This window comes from Monodon monoceros, unplaced genomic scaffold (assembly GCF_005190385.1).
Source record: "Monodon monoceros isolate NGI ecotype Baffin Bay Population unplaced genomic scaffold, NGI_Narwhal_1 Super_Scaffold_4, whole genome shotgun sequence".
In the NCBI taxonomy this organism is placed as follows: Eukaryota; Metazoa; Chordata; class Mammalia; order Artiodactyla; family Monodontidae; genus Monodon; species Monodon monoceros.
In genome coordinates, this window is record NW_021703781.1 from 7,221,343 (window position 1) to 7,243,171 (window position 21,829).

Genomic DNA, 21,829 nt, shown 5'->3' on the forward strand with positions numbered 1-21,829 from the left:
CTTAGTAGCACGCTGTCATGCTGGTTCAGACCCGAGGGGGACAGTGCTTACACTAGGGTGGGACAAAGCCAAAGTGGATGGAGAGAGGGACATAGACACTAGGGCTGTCTCAGAACTGGCATTGACAGAAATGGCCATGTTGTGGATGGTGATGGACAGGGTTTTAAAGTCCCCTTTAACACTGCTGTGTATTTATATCACAATTGGTATAAAGTGTATTTAAATGTTTCCCTAAACTTGGGCAGAACATTCTCTGGAAGGCATGTTTCTACTGATGTGCCGTATCAGTTAAAAATCCTTTGGGCTTCTGGTAAAAGAATACCCAGCTGACCATTTAATGAATAAGCAATAAAACCACTTAGTTAACTTAAAGTCTGGAGGTAGACAGTTCTAGAATGAATGTAGTAGCTCAGTGGTGTCATCAGGAACCCAGACCTTACTATCTTCCTGCAATCCTCAGTTTATGGTTTTTACCCTAAAGTGTGTCACCTCCTTCTTCCTCCAGTGATCATGTCATTAGCCAGTTATTGAAAAGAGGATATTCTAGCCTGTTATGAATGGTGAAAAATCTTTCCCAGACGACCCCTTGCAAACTTCTCTTCATTATCTCATTTGCCTCTAGCTGCAGACGAGGCTGGGACAGTAAGTGTTCATCAGAGGGACATCAGAGGGTATTTGCCATTTGGGCTTAGACGAATTATGTTTCATCCCCTGGGACCGAGCACATTGCTATCTACATAAAATCAGGATTCTGTTAATAAAGGAGAAGAGTTGACAACTAAGCGTGTCTGCCACAAATTTTGATTTGATATACATTAACTAAGTTGCAGAAATTAAATTTGGTGTCTTTTTAATCGTCTCTTTAGATGTGCCTGCTACTTCAGTACCTCTGTGACTGCCAGGTCCGGCACCGGATAGAAGCCATTGTGGCCTTTTCGGATGACTTTGTAGCCAAGCTCCAAGACAATCAACGATTCCGCTATAACGAAGTTATGCAAGCCTTGAACATGTCGGCTGCACTTACAGCCAGGAAAACCAAGGAATTCAGATCACCGCCTCAAGAGCAGGTATAGAATGAACTGAAAGGTCTTCCTTTTACTTCGGGTTTTAGTTCACTCAGGTTCCACACATTGCAAAATGATACCGGAAGTTGCGAGTGTATTTTTCTCCTGTTCTCTTTAAACTGGCTACGTTCATTTAGTCAGTATTCATAGGTCTCACCAAAATTGCCTACTTATTTGGTCTCACCAAAATTATCTAATTATCTGTTAGTTTAAACAGATGAGAGACTTATTAAAAGGTATCAGGTGTATTACGGACTCTGTGGAAACCACTGTGCCAGATTCTGAGGTTCTTCAAATAGGAATAATATCCAAGCACAGGTGGGTCTTCGCTGGCTGGCACAGCACCGCCCCAGCTAATAGGCACCCTTGACTCCTAGGACTTAATACTTTGCATTTTGTGTCTCCTAGAAGAACCCAGTGTCACTGCCACCAGTCTTGCAGGAATAGTGATCACCTCTTTGTGGTTCTTCCTCTGGTTGCTCACCTCCAAACCCAGGTCTCCCTTGGGTGCAGCAAAACCAAAAGCCTATGCCTAAACCCAAGAATGAGCTAGTCTAGGATTGTGCATTTTCTGGCCTCCACCTCAGGATGGGTCTCATAGTGTGAGATACTACCAAAACGTAGCTATGGTGGTCACAGGGTATAACTGACAGATCGCCTCTTCAATATCTTACCTTGCCATTTCCCTCTATGTCCAAGATACCTCTGAATGAAAGTGTTTAGGGACTGACTGCAGAATTTATCTTTTTCTCACCAGAATGTAATTTCTTTGAGGGAAGGGACATGGAATCTTGTTTATTGCTGTAAACAACACTTACTGAGGCAGAGAACAAGTCCAACCTCTCCCAGAGTAATTCCATTTGTTAAACTACTATTGGGAGAATTGTGCTTCTGGAAAGATGGAGTACATGTGCCTTTCCCTATTCTTCCTTCTAAGTACAACTGTAACCCTGGACATTACATAAAAGACAACATAAGAAGACTCTGAAAGATAGAAGAAAGAGTGGCTACAGAAGTTGGGAGCTGAGGAATGACGTGGTGGTGAGTTCCCTGGGTTTTCTTTTTGCCTCACCTATCCCAGACTTGGAGCTAAAGAAGCCGCCAACGCAGAAACACCAGCGGGCATAGACAAGAAAAGCCCCAACAAGTGCCTTCTCTGTCCAGCCAAAGGACCAGAAAAACTTTTTTCTAGCAAGACAGAAAACTTTTAGGTAATGACCATGCTACTCCAGCCAAACACCACAGTAAACCCTGTGCCCCACCCCCTACCCAAACTAGCAGACACTGAGTGGAGAGCTTAGACTTCCACTCTCACCAGGCTGTACACAGGTGCTCCAACTGGGACGGTGGGGAGCTGGGACTTAATCCCCACTGAGTGGTGATGAGACCTACCCCTTCCTGAGTGTCAGTAGAGGCCAGGGAGGGAGATATACCAAGGCACTCTTACCCTTTCCAGCCAGGGTTGTGTGAGTTCAGGTCCATTGGGGACCTGGATCTCCCAGCCTCACACAGCAGAAACAAGGTCTCCTCTCTCCTTCATGGAGGTCAAGTGGAGAAATGAACTTTCCACTCCACCTGGCAATTATGAGGCGCCCCAGCCCTTCTCCTGCTGGATAGTGTCAGAAGAAGCCAGAAGTTTAAATAAGAACCAAAGTCTCATAACATAATACCAGGAGTATCCAGGTTTCAATTACAAATCACTCATCACACCAAGAACCAGCAAAAACTTGAATGAAAAATGACAATCAATAGATACAAACTCCGAGATGACGAAACTAAAAAAAGAAAGTTGCAGCAAAAAAAAAAAATAGAAGATACAAAGAAGAGCCAAATGGAAATTTTAGAGCTCAAAAATACAGTATCTGAATTTTTAAAAACCTTCAGTGGATGGACTTAACATCAGAATGGAGGAAAAAGAGAAAAGAATCATTGAACTGAAGGGAGAACAATAGAAATTACCTAGCCTGAAAAACCAGAAAATAGAGTAAAAAAAAAAAAAATAGAGCTTCAGGGACGAGTGCAAATATAGCAAAAGATATCATATTTGTGGCATTAGATTTCCAGAGGGATAAGAGAAAGAGAGTGAACTGAAAAAATACTTGAAAAAATAATGGTTGAAAACTTTTCAAATTCGGCAAAAGGTACAAAGATAAGAGATTCAAGAAACTGAGTAAATCCCAAATGAGATACCCCCCAAATCTAAACCAAGACATATCATTGTCTTTAGTTTTCAGAAGTTTGACTAAGAAAAATCTTGAAAGCCCTGAGAAACAAATGACACTCATAGGGGAAAGACAATTCAAATGACAACGGATTTCTCATCAGAAAATATGGAGGACAGAAGGAGGTGGCACAGCATTTTTCAAGTGCTGAAAGCAAAGATCTGTCAACCAAAATTCTATATGCAATGAAAATATCCTTCAGGAATGAAGGGGAAATCAAGACTTTCTCAAATGAAGGAAAACTACCAGAATTTGATTATTCTGCAAGAATGCCTTCTTTAAACAGAAGGGAAATGATGAAAGAAGAAAATGTGAAAAATCAGGAAGGAAGACAAAACAGCACAAGGTACCTTGTTAAGGGTAAATACAATTTCCTTCTCCTCCTGAGTCTTCTAAATTATGTTTGATGGGCAAAGCAAAAATGGTAACTGTCTGATGTGTTCTAAATGTATGCATAAGAAATATCTAAGGCAATTTTATTTTCAGTGGAGAGAATAAGGGACATAAAGGAAGATAAACTGGTAAAATATTGATACCAGTAGACTGAGATAAATTATGTATATATTAATATAATATCCAGTGCAACCACTAAAAATGCTATGCCAAGAGATACACTAAAAAATACCATGGATAATTCAAAATGGGATCCTAAAATAGTTCAAGGAACTCAAAGCATGTTGGGAAAAATAAATAAATCAGAGAACAAACAGAAACATACCAGTAAATTCATGAATATAAATAATCTAAATACACCAAGTAAAAGACAGAGATTGACAGAGTGAATTTTAAAAACTTGGCCTAACTACATGCTGTCTACAAGAAACTCACTTAAAATATAATAATATAGATATGTTTAAGGTAAAAGGATGAAAAAAGGTATGTCATGAAAAATTTAAAAATTAATCAAAAGAAGGTTAGAGCAAAGAAAATTATTGTAGACTGACAGGAACATTACAAAAGGATAAAAGATCAATCCACCAGGAAGACAAATGTGTATGCACTAAACAAAAGAACTGCAAAATATGTGAAGTGAACACATATAGAACTGAAAGGAGAAGTACACAATTGTAGTTGGAGACTTCAACACCCCTCACTCAATATTTGAAGGAAAAGCTCCATGGAAAATCAGCAAGAATGTAGGAGAATACAACACTGTCATCAACTAGCAGGATTTTTGGAGATTTGTGGAACACTCCACCCAATAACAGAACACACATTTTTTTTCAAGTGCCCATGAAACATTTGCAAAGATGGACTGTATCCTGAGCCATGAAACAACCTCAACAAATGTAAAAGAATTGAATTTTTTTATACAGAATGTTTTTTTGACCACAGTGGAGTCAAATTAGAAATCAGTAACAGAAAGGTAACAGGTAAATCTCTAAACACTTGGAAACTAAACAACACACTTCTCAATAAGCCATAGTTTGAGAATCAAGTCTCAAGAGAAGTTAAAAACTACGTTGAACTGAAAGAAAATGAAAATATCACATATCAAAATTTGTAGAAACAGCCAAAACTGTGTGAGGGGGAAATGTATTGCATTAAATACTTAACATTTAAAAAGAGAAAAGCACTCAAAGCAATAATCTAAACTGCCATCACAAGAATTGAGAAAAAGAGCAACATAAACCCAAAACAAGTAATACAGAACAGATGAGAAATGAATGCAAACTGAAAACAGGACAGTTACAAAAATCAGTGAAACCAAAAGCTGATTGTTTAAAAATATTTGTAAAGTCAAGAAAACTCTAGAGAGGCTGACAGAGGAAGAAAGAGAAGATACAAATTATCAAATCAGTCATGAAACAAGATATTACTACAGACCCTACAGTTGTCAAAAGGATCATATGGGAATACATATATCATACTGTATGATTCTACTTATATAACGTTCTTAAAATGCCAATAGTATAGAAATGGAGAACAGATTAGTGGTTGACAGGAATTAGGGATGAAGAGCAAGCAAGATGGAAGTGGGTGTGGTTATAAAAGGGTAACAGGAGGGATCCTGAAATGATGGAATTGTTCTCTCTTGACTCTATCAGTGTCGGTATCCTGGTTGTGATTCTGTTCTACTGTTTTGAAAGATGTCACCGTAGGGGGTAACAGGGTAAAGGTACACAGGATCTCTTTGTATTACTTCTTACAATAGCATGTGAATCTACAATTTTCTCAAAATAATAGTTCAGCAAAAAATTCAAATACAAAGCTCTGAAAAGAAAACTTACAACTGTTTCCTAAAGGAAAATTATGGAACAGACTTTTCTTCATTTATGAATTTAATACTATTCTTCATTTATGAATTTGATACTATTGTATCTAAAACTAAAACAAATGGAAGAAAGTTTCTTGCAGTTTGTTTAATTGAACGATTAATGTTAGAAAAAAGCATAGTTATCCATTATATTACTCTTCAATTATGTTTGGTTTTTCTTCTTCTTTACTGTATCCTTCTAAAAATAGTTCTTGAAAATATTCAATAAAGCATGGAAATTAACTAGGAAAAAAAGAAAATTTAGGAGAAGCATAATAAAAAATTTTAAAAACCAACATTTAGATCTTAATTGATTGAAGAACGCCAAGTATACAAAGGTCTAATATTGTGGAATTGAGAAAGAGAAAGCAAAAGACATGACCGTTTTTCAGCATGCTAAGATTTGAATGATTTATTTGTGGTGTTTGTTGGATTGAATGATAGATAATGATTTTTCATCTGTTGGGCAACCAGCTATGAATACTGAAAAACAGATTTTGAACATCTTTGGTTTTTATGATCTTTGCTGTGCCATTCCTGAATTCACTTTTCTTTTACTCTAGTTCTTCCTCTTTTGTTTTTCCAAACTTTCAGATCAATATGCTTCTCAATTTTAAGGATGACAAAAGCGAATGTCCATGTCCCGAAGAAATCCAAGACCAACTCTTAGATTTTCATGAAGATTTGATGACACATTGTGGTAAGGTCTTCTTGACCTGTAGGCATTAAATTATATGTCAGTAGCCCAAATCTATTAAGGGGATTCTCCCTTATTTTTATTCTAAGAACTTTAAAAATGGAATTGATTGGATGTTCTGAATGTGTGGTTCTTTCTCCCGTTATGCGGTGGTGTGGATAAGTCTGCATCTGCGTCTCAGTGAAAGAAAACGAATTAGCCACTTCTTAAGTGGTATATATATAGCGCCAGTAATATTATTTTTATTTTATTTTAATGAAGAGAGTAAAAGTATATTAATTCAGCTTATGAATGAAGAACCACTGAATGACTGCCGGAAGGTTATACTATACACACACACACACACACACACACACACACACACATTTATATATATACTATAAATAAAGGAGTGCTCTAAAATGGTAGAATTATTGCTTCAGACATAAAGTATTCCTTAGTTTAGGATATCTAACATCTGCTCTCTCTGTTCCTCGACTTATTAAAATATCACTGATATTTTTGGAAGCAAGTAAGGAGGATAAAAGACTAGGGAGGTTTTTAGGCAGGGCAGAACCATAGGTCTAAGCAGTGCCCAAGGTCAAGAGATGCCTGAGGGTTATCCCAAGTAGCACAATTGATTTTGACTCCTAAGAGAGTCTTTTCCCTCTCTGCTTGTACTGGCTGCCGATAGCTCTGATATCACAAGAGCAGGGGAAAAAGAGAAAGAAGGAAGAGAGAGCAATGAGCGACTCTTACGTATGAGTAAGAGTCATACGTAAGCACTACGCATGAGTGCTAGTGGGCGAGATTGCTTACCTCTGTCAGCTGTTTCAGACATGGCAGCATTGCTTTCAGCTATGAATGGAAAAACCTGCAAAACCTGAGAATTATTTATCCCAAATGTTTTTTTAATATTACTTTTTCTTTTCTCCTTTCTCTTTGCTTTCTTCCTACTAGGGATTGAGCTGGATGAAGATGGGTCTCTGGATGGAAACAGTGATTTAACAATTAGAGGACGCCTGCTGTCCTTGGTAGAAAAGGTGACATACCTAAAGAAGAAGCAAGCTGAAAAGCCCGTTGAGAGTGACTCCAAGAAGTCGTGTAAGTTATGAAAGGGCACTGCCAAAATGACTCAACTACGGCATTTACTCATCACTTAAATATTATACTAGACGAACCAGTGAGAAAATTGAGTTTGCGGCTTCCAAGAATCAGATTCTTAAGTAGATGCCTGTAGCTGCCAGAAGTAGGCAGCAGCCTCAGGCCATATTTGTAGGAACAGATAGAGAGATGGCAGCTTTGAAAGGGTGGTTGGGCTCCCTAGAGAACTAAACATTTAGGGATTGGATCAGTCTTATCAAGAGAAGGTATAAAGCATGTAATTTAGCCTTCATATCTAAATATTATGCTATTGACTTTCAAATATTCTTGCATCAAGTTAAACCTTTTCTTAAAGTTTAAATAGATATTGTCTGTAACTATATTTTGGTTCTAAAATATTTTCTAAAGTCTTCTGCATTTCTGATTCATCCATATAATATTTAACTGAAAAGTCACAGCTGATACTCTGACACCAAATAAGCACACTGAGGCAATTGGTCTTTGAGACACTGCACGCTCATCCAAAAGGGTTTCTTGAAGTAGGTCTGTGAGATCCGCTGACTTACTGTCTCACTGCTGGGACTCTATTCATTTAAGATGCAGTGTTGGTTTATTAATGGCTTTTATGGAAAGAAAAAAAAAACTCATGAAAATTTTGTGTTTTTTTCACACTAACTTACAAGGGAAATCTTTTATCCATACAATTACTTCTAAATTTATTCTTCAGTATCACAACCAAATTTGAGCCAGGTCTTCTTCAAAATCAGAGTTCAAAGTTTCTTATGAATCACTTTTTATTATTATCAATTTTGACCTATTAAAACTGACAACATGGTTTTGAGATACGTGGAGGTATACTGGCATTTTATCTAACTTTTGTATTTGGTTAAAATTGGTAGTTTGTTTTTTGTTGTTGTCGTTGTTTTAGTATGGTATAGATTAAAACAGGTTAAACAGCTTCTTTTGGAAATCAAACAGTGTACTGATGATAGGAACTAAGTACCTATGTATGAATTAGTCACATCAACCCTACTTAGCTTTGATAATTTTACTATATATTTTAAGAGGTTTGGAAGTTCTGTTGCTTTTAAGTGTGCTATATTGCTTGTCACATTGCAAGTAATCTATGTATGGGGTAACTTTTCAACTTAATACAGTTTCACAATCAAATCTTTCTGAAGACATTTTAAGTGACAATTAGGGATACAAATTGAAGTAGAAATATAATTTCATGAGGTTGCTACTACAAAGGACTCAAATGAGGAGACAGTTGGATAAAAAGAAAGCTCCTTGAATGCCCATGGTTGACCTTTATAAGGATATATGATGTCAGATCTTCTGGGAGGAAAAGAATGGAACAAAGAAAATAAAAGTAATAGGACCACTCATTGATTGCCCTGTGGATTGCCAATAGTAGTTTTGAAAAAGTGGCTACAATTTTGAAACAGCTTAAATACCTTAGTTTTACGAATAGTTTTTAAAGAAAATATTGTGTATTTTTATCCTTGCATGTCTGTAACTCATCGGTATTGACATGTTGACATTGAAGAATATTTAAATGAAGTTTATTTTTTTCAAAAAAGATATTTTTGAAATTCTGGCACAAATATTGATACCAGTTTGGCTTATCTGAGATGTGCATTTGAAATGCCCATCTAATGTGTCTTCTTATTCTCCTTTCTAAAGAAGTATCCATAATTACTTTGCAGCCACTCTTCAGCAGTTGATTTCTGAGACCATGGTCCGATGGGCCCAAGAGTCTGTTATTGAAGACCCTGAGTTGGTGAGGGCCATGTTCGTGTTGCTCCATCGACAGTACGATGGCATTGGGGGTCTGGTCCGGGCTCTGCCAAAGACCTACACTATAAATGGTATTTCCGTGGAGGATACCATCAACCTGCTGGCATCTCTTGGTCAGATTCGTTCTCTGCTGAGTGTGAGAATGGGCAAAGAAGAAGAGAAACTTATGATCCGTGGATTAGGGTAGGTTATTTACTATTACAACCTTTGTCTTATAGATGTCTTCTTTCTAGTTGTTTATCCCAATAGTAGTACAGTAGGTGCATTAGTATAAATACACTGTCTAGATTTTATGATCATTAAATTAGGTTGCCATATTTCTAGAGATTATGTTTTAAAGCTAAATAGGAAAATTGCTCAATTACAAAACATGACTAATTTTACAACTAGATGCTAAGGTGGCTATGATATACAACAAATATCTTAGATATTTTTATTAATTTCTCAGTAACGTACAATCACATATAAAAACTACAGATTAATAAAAACACAGTAAAATCCACAGGGGGACCAACAGTCACGAGCAGGAAATAACAAGGAAGTTTGCCTATGCCTATTGGGCCTTGAGCAAAGAATGGGGGATAAAACAACTGTTCTTAGAATCCAACATCATAGGTTGTACTTTATGTGGGTTTCAGGGTTAACATTTTTTTATTGAGTTATAGTTGATTTGCAATGTTGTGTTAGTTTTTGGTGTATAGCAAAGTGATTCAATTATATATATATATATATATTCTTTTTCATATTCTTTTCCATTGTGGTTTATTACAGGATATTGAATATAGTTCCCCGTGACATACAATAGAACCTTGTTGTTTATCCATTCTATATATAATAGTTTGTATACACTAGTCTTAAATAGGGTTAACATTTATACCTCATATGTAGTCTAAGGATCCCCAAGCTGAGAACTTAACATATAATTTGGCCCGGAGGTGTGTTTTCTCAATTCAATTCACTGTGAATTCTTGCAGGAAAAACCTACATACTACTAAAGATTAGCCCACAATCAAAACTTGCAAAACACCCAAGGAAACAATCCACCATAGGCAAGGGTCTGCAGATACAATAAAGAGTGGAGTTCGAACACCTCCCACAAGAATTTCAGATCGTAGAATGCCAGAAAGAGAACGTAAAGTTACTGTATTTAAAATGTTTAAAAATAAGAAAGAATAGGGGCTTCCCTGGTGGCGCAGTGGTTGAGAGTCCGCCTGCTGATGCAGGGGACATGGGTTCGTGCCCCGGTTCAGGAAAATCCCACATGCCGCAGAGCGGCTGGGCCCGTGAGCCATGGTCGCTGAGCCTGCGCATCCGGAGCCTGTGCTCCGCAACGGGAGAGGCCACAATGGTGAGAGGCCCGCGTACTGCAAAAAAAAAAAAAGAAAGAATAAATAAAATCTCCAAAAATAAGACACACACAAAAAAAAGGTCCATGAAAATTTGAAAAATATCCAAATAGAAGTTCTAGAAATGAAAAATATAATAATTGAAATTAAGAGTAGTGATTAATAAAAGTATAGATAAATAAAGCTGAAGAGAATTAATAAATTGAATCATAGATCTGAGGAAATTAGTAATGCAACACTGAAAGAGGAGTTAAGAGACGTAGGGATTAGTATAAGGAGGTCCAGCATATGCTGAATAGGAATTATAGAAAAGACAGAATAGATGAGCTATATATAGAATGGGAACTTTGATGAGCTATTGGCTTGATGAAAAATATGAATTCACAGATTCCTAGAGTACAAATCATTCCACGTCTACAGCTGGATAGACTATAGTGAAACAGCATAAAACCAGTGATAAATAGAATATTTTGAAAGCAAATAGGAAAAGCCAGGACACTTGAAAAGAAACAATATTTAGAATTCTCAGTTGTAAGACTAGAGATCATAACTCAACGAAATATCACAAAGTTCCAACAGAAGATAGCCATCAATTTACAATGTGTTACTCAACTGAGATTTCACCATCATGAGTTTGTGCTTCATGTGGATTTGGATACTGGAGTTTATATTCCATATTCAAGAGTGAGGGCAAAACAAAGATATTTCAGAATGTTTACTTAAAGTCCCTCATTGAAAGGCCTTCTAAAGGCTGTGTATTCTGGAAAAGAAAATGGAATTCAGAAGAATGGGAGGTAATCAATTTCAGAGAGTATATTACTGGTGCATATATGCGTATATCTATGCGATCATTAACAAGCTTGCATGATTTGGGGATAAGAAAATATGAGAGAATTAAAATACCGAGAAAAATAAAAGCTTAAATTAAGCCGTATGATATTCATAAGAGAAAAGACCTAAATGTTAGGCTGTAAAAATCTGGAATGTAGAATGTTGAAAAGTGATGTAAAAGACAAATATTTAGCCCCCCCAACCAAAAAAAGCTAATCTGGTTCTATAAATAACAGATAAAAGAAGAGATAATGATGACTAGTGACATAGGTAAGATAAAACACAAATAATAAAAAGGATTAAAAAAACTCAGCGTTGGCTCTTTGAAAAACAACTAAGGAAGTAGAATAACCGATGTTTTCTTTAGCTAGAAAAATAATTCTGAGGGGAAACGAAAGTATGGGAAGACTCAGATTATGTGATATTTATGTACATTTTAAATTCAGAACACGATACTATATATTTCCTGTGGGACTATTAAGTATTTGAAATCATAAAACTGGGAGGTTATATTCCGAAAATCGTTATAATGATTGCACACTAAGAAAATCAGTGTACTTATGAGACAAAGAGGGAAAACAGGAAAACCTGAACAACACAAGCTAATGTTCTTTATTTATAATTGCCTGTGCATAAGCCTTTTTTTTTTGGAATATTAGTAATTAAATCTAACCTGAGGGGGCCTCTCCTGAGAAGTGATCTTAATTAAATGAGAAAGAAAGCCTTCCAGGAAATGTAGAGCGCTTTCTTTCTTAAATGACCATGTAACAAGTAAGATGTACTATTAACGTATAAATCACTCAATAGGGATAAAACTCAAAATGATTATGAAACAAGATAAAATGTTACTTTTTTGTGGTATTAGAAAGATCCTAAAATGACACATTTAATAAGTGACAACCTGCCTACTGGTGGTAGAATTAAAAATCCATTTAATTTACCTGGAACTAAAGGCAAATGAGATTTTTCAATTAGATACCTTCCAAAGTTAGGTCATGCAAAAGGATTTGAATTAACAGGAGAACAGATCTCATGATTACATCTGTGGTTTGAGAGTTGAAGGTTCTCTTGATAATTATGCTGCTATCTGATGTGAAGGAAAGGATGTCTTTGTTTACCTTATTCATCCTTGCATTAAATAGATCAGACCTGTATTAGCCCTGGACCCTCAAGTCATTTTTCTGAGTTGTGCTACCTAAAAACTGTCTTCATTAGCACAGACCTAAACAAAGCTAAATTAAAAGTGAAGAACTAAAAAAAAATAAAGAAAAGAATCACACTATTTCACTTTCTTGATGTAGCCAGAATAACTAAAAGTTAGCATATGACTAAATGAATAGATGAGTGACTCAATTAAGGTAACGTGATTCAAAGGGAAAGTTTCAGGTTTCTCGTTGATTGTACATTATTTTCTTGCTCTGGCTCCGACAAGAAAGTGTTTTATAGAAAAGATTCTTGCATGATTTGCTATATGTTAAAATAAAAATCAACAGAGCTTTTTATTTGCAAGGACTGCTAAACATTAAGATCTTTAAAAGTACCTTTGCATAAGTATTGTAATAATGTGTAATGCAATAATAATAGTACAAAATATTCTAGGTATCGTCTGCTGCTGTTTCTTTAAATTAAATGTCCCTTTTAATGAGTTGGAGTACTCGTACCTGGACTTGATGTGTATTCAGTGTCTCTGGGAGAATATGTATCCTTTAAAAGCATTTCACCAGAATGGTAACATAAATGTGGCAGGAAATGACACTACTGTTATTAAACATACAAATAATGAGTATAGTACTAAAAAAGCATATATGAAAAGCAGAGATGCTTATACAACAATTATTTATATAGAAATTTTCATAAGAACATGGTATAACACTGCTTCATATTTCTATACAAAATAAGGTTGAACAAAATAAGATTGAATTTAGATATTCATAAAACTAGGAATAAGTGTCGCAAAGTCTGTTTCATATAAATGAATGCTTACCTATTTAGTACATTTCTTATAATTGAGAGGAGCAGAAGACTTGTATGCTACTTTTGGTAGGCTGTCAGTATTTTTGAGGAAGACCCAATTGCGCTTATGAACTTTTATGGCTTGATGATTGCTCTTACTTTTCCATACATGCCAGTAATTATTTCCAGAAGATTTATCATGATCTCAGATACGTTTTTATTTAAATTTTGCTCTGACTTCTGTGTTTCCCTTGTACCTATGTTGTCCTTTCTAGGGATATCATGAATAATAAAGTGTTTTACCAGCACCCTAATCTCATGAGGGCACTTGGGATGCACGAGACAGTGATGGAGGTCATGGTGAATGTCCTTGGAGGTGGGGAGTCCAAGGTAAAGGAAACCCTTTGATTCTTGGGATGCCATTTATTGTAACCTCCTAGAATATGTACATGGCATATTCTTAATGAGAACTTCTATAAATTCTATTAGGACTGTTTTTTAAAGAACACTTTTTGAAAAAAATTGAACAAAACTGTACAGACTGAGTTGGATATGCTTCTACAGTCATCCCCCAGTATCCACAAGGGATTGGTTGCAGGACCTTCCTGCAGATACCAAAATCCACAGATGCTCGAGTCCCTTAGGTAAAATGGTGTAGTATTCATGTATAACTGAATGCACATCCTCTCCTATACTTTAAATCATTTCTAGATCATTTATAATACCTCATACAATGTAAATGCTATGTAAATAGATGCTGTCATGTAGCAAATCCAGGTTTTGCTTATTAGAACTTTCGGCATTTTTTGCGTTTTGGTTGAATCTGCAGACGTAGAACCTACAAATATAGAGGTCTGACTGTAGTTTTTTCTTTGATATTGATAACAATTTTTTCATGCCATGTAATTTGCTATCTCCTAGATTATCCTCACTTAGGGGATATTTAGAAACCTTAAAAGTTAATACTATGCTAATTTTGTAAGATTTTGAATTATAAATCCATTTCCATCACATTAGAAGTCCATAACACAAGCATGCTCTTCAGACCCACCCATTCCCTTGATTCAGACAACAGTTGGTTCCACTAAATTCCTGATCCAGACCAAGATTTGAAGATGATGCTCTATAGCATTTGTTGTAAGACACTAAGGTGCATTTTTAAATGATTAAAATTTAAAACCAAACAAATAGAATAATATAATATATAACTCCATATAAAGCAGTACAATTTCATGACCTCTGATTTGCAAAATGTTTCAGGTTTTTTTTGAAGTTTTAAAATGTATTTTTCAAAATATAGACGTGAGTCCGTATTTCTCATGTTCCGACTACCAGTTAGACAGACCTATAAAGATATTTATAAAATACTCTGTTTAAGAAGGACTTGGAGTCTTTAGGGATTATCTGTGGCATACTAGAATACGAGCTAGGTCTCAGGGGAGATGTGTTTGCTGGGGCCCAGCAGGCAGACCTTCCAGAAAGGGTGTTCATCATAGGAGATGAGTCATGTGCCAGTCAGGGAAGATGTGAGTTCCCGGAATTTTAATAATAATACAACAGCGACACTGATGTTAAGAACATCCTATTATGTGGTTCCAAATACTAAACTGGGTATTTTTCACAATACGTCTCATTGAACTCTCCCTCCTTTGCCTCAAGTAAATATTATCACCCATCTTATTACAATTTTACAGAAGAGAATCAGTGAGATTGCATAATTCCCCAAGGAAGCACAGCTAATAATGTGAATCAGGAATCACAGCTGAGCCTGCCTGGCTCCTAAACCAGGCCCATGCCACCTTTAGGTTTAGGGCTGTAGATTAATTCCAGATCAAACCATTGATGGCAGTGAGGCTTCAAATTAGTGCCAGGCTTGATTTTTGGTGGCCCTAGGACTAGATGAGTCCAAGTCTGGACATAAGAAGGTCTTCTGTACCTGAGGCTTGGCAGACAAGGGCACACACGGATGGGCAATCTGATTGAGACCTCAACTTCAGAACTCAGTTTTATAAAGATCCTTTGCTTTCCCAGCTAACTAAATGCTCTTTATGTAGGAAATCACTTTTCCCAAGATGGTGGCCAACTGTTGCCGTTTTCTCTGTTACTTCTGTCGTATAAGTAGGCAGAATCAGAAAGCAATGTTCGATCATCTCAGTTATTTACTGGAAAACAGCAGTGTTGGTCTTGGTAAGTAAATTATGACTTTCATTTAATCTCTAAGATGAAAGGGATTTACATATTGGATTTTAAAATTAAACTTCAATGTAAATTAAGTTGGATTAGTGCGATACGTATTGCATTTAGAAATTCAATTCTAAGTGAAAGTTGCTTTTTTACATGGAATTCATAGTTGCAGCGCAATTCAGGTTTTGTTTCATCTTTGTTTCAATTAACAGCCTCACCAGCTATGAGAGGTTCAACGCCACTGGACGTGGCAGCAGCCTCGGTGATGGATAATAATGAACTAGCCTTAGCTTTGCGGGAGCCAGATCTGGAAAAGGTAAACAGCATCCCTGCCCCGTGTGTCTGTGTGAATTACACTTGTTCATAGCGGTTTCTCAAGATATTTAAATGTAATTATACTATAGTTATAATTATTACACTTATAATATACTATGTATTATAAATATGTTACACTTATATGTAATATAAAGAACAAGAAATTTGAGGTAAGGTATTTTCTCTGATCACGTGCATTTTTCTTTGGAAAGAGAATCAACTTACTCTATATTCTTTTGCGTTTTTGTCCTTTCCCGGTAATCTGCTGTCACTTTTGCTTTAATCATACAGTTTAGATTACTTGAAAGAAATTGCTTTAACATCTTATATATACAATTTCTATCACAGAAGTTTGCATATTACAGTGCAAGGTATCATCGATATACTGAAGGCCGTACACTCTAAGCATATTAGGCCACATATATGTTTACCAAAGTACGGATAAAGTTCCCACATGTTTTAATTGCGGTTGCATTCTAAGTGGTCTTCCTGATCCCTCCCTTGCAGCCAGAGTGAGTCTCTTGAAAGGATCATATTAATCCTCTGCCCAGAACTCTCGAAAGACTTCCTACCTCACTTTGAGCATACACTTAGAGGCATTGCAATAGCTCCATCCAATCAGTCTTAGTTCATTTCCTGCAATTCTCCGGGTCTCTCTTTTTGCTCCAGCCACGCCGGACCCCTTGCTGTCACTGGAATTTGCTAGGTGTGCTCCTGCCCTAGGGCCTTTGCCCTTGCTGTTCCCTCCGTCTGCAATATTCTTCTGCCAGACGTCCTCATGGCTCTTTTCCAGACATCCTTTCAGTCATTGCTCCAAAGTCACCTTCTTTTCAGTTCTTCCATGTCCGTGCTGTAGTTTAAATATTTATGGTTTAAAATTACATTTTAATATAAATATATTTTACTAAAATCTGTATATTTATGTATTTATCAAAATCTACTCCTTACCGTCATGTAAGGCCAGTGAGTACAGGGCATTTATTTCTCGGCTGCTCATTGCTTTTTCCCAGTCTTAGCGTTGGCACTGGGTAGATGCTCAACGCATAGCTGTTGAAAGCATGAAAAAGTGAACTCTTCCCCAAATCCTCTGACATGACAGTCAAGTGTCATGAAGCTTTGCGTCTCTAAATAACCTCTGAAGAATTTTCTCCCATATATAATTTGAAATGTTTTAATCTACACACTGATAAAATAGCTAGTATTTTTAAAAAGTAGACAATGCTGAACACTGAGTAGGCTTTGGAGCAACTGGAACGCTCATCTACTGCTGTTGGGATGAAAAATGGTTAAGTCAGTTGGAAAGCAGTTTGGCATTATTTTTAATAAGTTAAATATACCTAACATAAATATGCCCCTAGCCTTTCCACTCCTAGGTAGTTATTCAATAGTAATACAAATATATGTCCACACAGAGATGTGTACATGGATGTTGATAATGGCTTTATTCATCTGAGCCCCAAATTGGAGACAGCTCACCAGACAACTGGTGAATGGATAAACAACACTGGGATATTTCCATAAGTAGTGAGATGCCATGATTAGGCTATAAAAAGGAATGAGGGACTGACATGTACTCCAGCATGAATGAATCTCAAAATCGTTATTCTGAGTGAAATAAGCCAGGCTCAGAAAAGCCATAATGGATGACTGCATGTATCAGTGTCCTAGAACACGTAAGCTAGTTTGTAGTGGCAGAAAGCAGGTTGTCAGGACCAAGGTTTGTAGGGACGGATGGTCTGCAAAAGACACGGGGACCTGAGGAGCAATGGAAAATGCTCTACATCTTGGTTGTGGGTTCTTACAGATGGATAAATCTCTCAAAGATCGTTGAATTTATACTTTAAATGGATGAATTTATTATACATAAATTATACCTCAATAAGGATGATGTAAAATATTTTTAGCTTTATTATTTATTTATTTTTAAGCCTGGCTTAGCTTGTGACTGAGCTGGGTATAGCTTATTTTGTTTGGTAAGTTGCTCCTCCAACCATCTGCTACCATTGATAGTGACTTCTTTGGGGATTCCTTTTTTTTTAGGGATTTCTTTTAAAACTGGTTCTGTTATGCAATCTTATATAGATATATATATTTTAAAAGGCCAAGCTAAGCAGAAATTTTCATGTGTTAAGTTTAACAAAGCATAAAGGTTGGTAGTATTATCCCAAACTTAATAGACAGTGAAACCGTGGTTCAAGATGATACACTAAGTTCTAATGCAGGTCAGATTTGAACCCAACGATATTTGACCCTGAGCTTAGTTTTCTCCACTTCTCTAGGTGTCCTCTCACACACACCCCTTCCCCCATTACACTGATGTTTTATTTTGGAAATAAATTCACTTCTTTAAAATATCATCATATCTCAGATGGATCTTTCACTATCTCAGATGGATTCAGGTTTTACACCGGGCCAGAGGCCGTTAGGCATTTTTGAAGTTTATCAAATATTATGACTCTTGTAGGTAAAAGTCTCAAATGATACGAAATTTAGGAATATTTTTCTTTCATAGAGTTCATTCATAAACATTTTTACTATGATAGCACTTTGTTACAGTTTGTCAGGTTTTACTAAAGGGGGTTCATATAGACGGTCATGAGATTAAAAAGAACTTTCAAAAATGCATTCATTTTAAACTATCCCTTGATAATAACATTTACCATGTCTAGTGCAAGTTTCTAATGAGTATCTCACCCAAGGGATAACGTTTTTGTTTATCATCTTGTTTTTGCAGGTAGTGCGATATTTGGCTGGTTGTGGACTGCAAAGTTGTCAGATGCTGGTGTCGAAGGGTTATCCAGACATTGGGTGGAATCCAGTTGAAGGAGAGAGATATCTTGACTTTCTCAGATTTGCTGTCTTCTGTAATGGTAGGATGAATCGCTTAGGGTCTTTTATGGTCATTATTAAGACTGCAAAAAAAATAGATGTATAAAATAATGAGGCATCGCAGCATTTTCTTGAAGGAAGTAGATAGTAGTAAAGAAATTGAATATTTTATAATCAGTAGGCTTTTTCACAGTAATAATTTATTTTGTAATATTTATTTTGATCGTGATGCTGGGCTTTCATTATTAAATAAAAATTTTTAGGCACTTACATTCTTGCTGTTTTTATAATTAGACTCTAATAATAGCTAGGATCAAGACTTCACTTCCTATGACAAATTAACAAAAATGAATAGTTTATACCTCCATCATGCTTTTCTTTACTTGGAAAATTTTAAGGGCAAGAAAAGAAATTTACTGAGTCTTATGGACAGAACACTAGTAATTTGGATTCAACTTTGGCTCTACTACTACCTTATTAGGTTTTAGTTATTTTTCTTTAAACATAAGCAGATTAGTATAACATTGTTTGCTCAGAACTTCCATGTAGTCAACGTTTGCTTACTCCTGTTCCCCGTTTGATCCTAGGGGAAAGCGTGGAGGAGAATGCAAATGTCGTGGTGAGATTGCTCATCCGGAGGCCTGAGTGTTTCGGTCCTGCCTTGAGGGGGGAAGGTGGGAATGGTCTGCTCGCAGCCATGGAAGAAGCCATAAAAATAGCTGAGGATCCTTCTCGAGATGGTCCCTCACCAACTAGTGGATCCAGCAAAACCCCGTAGGTCGAATATACACACTCTTAAGATTAAATGATACCACTTGACTTTTAATTTTAGAAAATATAATTTGTGTTCTCTTAATTGCAGTATAATTCTCTGGTACTCTGGATTTCTTCCCTTGAAAATGAAATGTGTTTTGAGAGAAGGGATGGAAGGAATAGGGTGAATGAACAAAGAGGGACCTCAGGAAGATTGTATGGATTTAGTCGAAAAAAACTTAGGTTGTAGGAGGAGATGTATTTTGTGAATTTTCTCAGGGCTCTAGGGAGCAGTGAGTTCTTACAAATGATGGCAGGTGAGCCTTTGAAATTAGAATAGCGTTTACTGGGAGGCTAGCTGGAACGAGTTTTCATGATAATAGTAAGAGAAAGAGACCTTTAGCAAGAGGATGGGGACTTAACTAAACTGGTGTGTTGGCAGAGAAAAGGGGATGTTGTCACCTTGAGGAGTAAAATGCTTTATTAAGGTCTTGGTGACCGGGGAGGCAGCGACTACCTTACATTTCTCCATAGTCTTTGTTGTTAATACTTGATTCCAGCAATAAATTCATCCAGGCTTGTTGCTTCCTTTTTTTTTCTTTTTTAGCCACATCACGTGGCGTGCAGGATCTAGTTCCATGACCAGGGATCGAACCCATGTTCTCTGCAGTGGAAGCATGGAGTCTTAACCACTGGACCTCCAGGGAAGTCCCAGCTTCCTACTTTTTTTAATCTGTGGAGCTGAGTGTCCTGCTAGGGGCCCATGCAACCACACTGCTAGCACCACTGGTAAAGATATAACATAGGGCTTATTGGAGGCAGTTTTCCAAGCAAAGAGGTAGTCCTGCAAACCCTGGTTCTCCCACTTAGAGACCTGGCGTAAATATTGCATCGACAGCAAGGCCAGGGTTCCAGGCTGGGAGCGCTCCAAGAGCAAGTTACATATTTATCAGTTAGCTGTTGAGGAACTAGGAATCCCTTAGTTTTTCTAACAAGTAGAAAATATACCAAGAGATTGCTGGTCGAGTACCACCTGAGTGGGTGTGCAGCTGAGGACCTTGGGAACAGCATTGCTTGCGAGGAACAATGTTGTCAACAGGCCTTGCTGCTGCTCTGCAGACTGCCGAGTCCAGCTGGGGCAGCTGTCGGCCAGGCCACTAAACAAGGAATGACGTGATCTTCCAGGGCCATCCAAATTTGTCTCTCATCAGCGAGATAATGAAATATCTATATTTTTCATGTTGTATTACTTGGGAGTGAGTGGGTGGGGCAGAGTAAAGAGAGAGGTGAGTAAATGAAATCACGTTTATGAAGTATTCTGGGCAAATCACCTTACTGGGTGCCTTGTATATGTCATCTTATAGGACAGATCTTTGTCACCCTTTCTCTACATGTATGCTGTTGACAAAAGTAAACTTACCAAGTTCTTCAGTCAGTTATTTTCTGTTAATATCTTGTCTGCCAGTAGAAATGAGCAGAATCCATCAAATTAATAATTCCTCTTTTTTTTTCCATTTTGAAGGAATCTTAAAGTTCCCACAGATGCCTTCTTGGTGGTAGAATCTCAAATCTTGTCTTTAACCCATTTTTATTTTCCTTTTTGAAATGTCAAGCTGTATATTAAACACATATGTGAAGTGTCAGAAGAAGCAGAATTAATTACCGTACTGGTCCCTTTCCTCTGAGAAGTGTGTAATAAATCTGAAACGTCATTTTATTATCCCGTTTGCTTTTCTTTCTGTTTCTTTTGAAAAATCCACGAAAGTGATACAGAAGAGGAGGAAGATGATACCATCCACATGGGGAATGCCATCATGACATTTTATGCAGCTTTGATTGACCTGTTAGGACGCTGTGCTCCCGAAATGCATGTAAGTGCCGTGGGGTCCAAGAACAAAAATCCTGGCTTATTCCTCTTTGTTAAGACATCCGTCACTTGCAAAAACCACAAAAGTATCCAAAACCATCAATCTTCATGCTCCATTAAAAATAATTGCTGCAGCCTCATTGTTGAACAAGTGTTTGTTTAGTTGGAAATATCTTCTTGGTTATAAAAACTAGTGATGAGATTTCGTTATGAGTCATTAATAGACTAGTCAGTTACTAATATATCTCTAAAACTCATATAAGCCTCCCCACACTTTAAGAAGGAAAGAACTTATTTTTCCTATACAGTGTCCTTTCCTGTTTTAGTGCATGCAGAAAGCACCACTCCTACCAAGGATTGTTTCCTTGCTATATAATATTTAGTCCTTTTGAAGGAGCTGCTACATGCTGGCCACTGGTTTAAGGGAAAGTGGGGCTGGGAGCAGGTCACGGGAAAGGAAAGAGCTATGTAGACCCTATTGATTAGAGTTTTCATAAACTTTTTGACCAAAAGGTAATTGAAGTTCATGGAACGATACTTACTTTTGCTCTGTAATACATTCTGCTATTTTCTACTTTATTGTAATCTATTCTGTTTTCTTCCATTATATTAATTTAAAAAATGCTAG

General features: G+C 36.8%; 1 protein-coding gene across 1 annotated transcript in view; it reads left to right on the forward strand.

Annotated features, from left to right (window-relative positions):
* RYR2 (ryanodine receptor 2) overlaps nt 1-21,829 on the forward strand; it is a 721,906-nt gene that overhangs the window by 495,829 nt on the left and 204,248 nt on the right. Inside the window, exons 36-45 of the mRNA XM_029245584.1 lie at nt 867-1,067; nt 6,138-6,243; nt 7,180-7,323; nt 9,033-9,306; nt 13,529-13,643; nt 15,308-15,440; nt 15,650-15,753; nt 18,487-18,622; nt 19,169-19,355; nt 21,100-21,205. Of these exons, the coding sequence (XP_029101417.1) occupies nt 867-1,067; nt 6,138-6,243; nt 7,180-7,323; nt 9,033-9,306; nt 13,529-13,643; nt 15,308-15,440; nt 15,650-15,753; nt 18,487-18,622; nt 19,169-19,355; nt 21,100-21,205 (1,506 nt within the window). The remainder of the gene's footprint in view (nt 1-866; nt 1,068-6,137; nt 6,244-7,179; nt 7,324-9,032; nt 9,307-13,528; nt 13,644-15,307; nt 15,441-15,649; nt 15,754-18,486; nt 18,623-19,168; nt 19,356-21,099; nt 21,206-21,829) is intronic.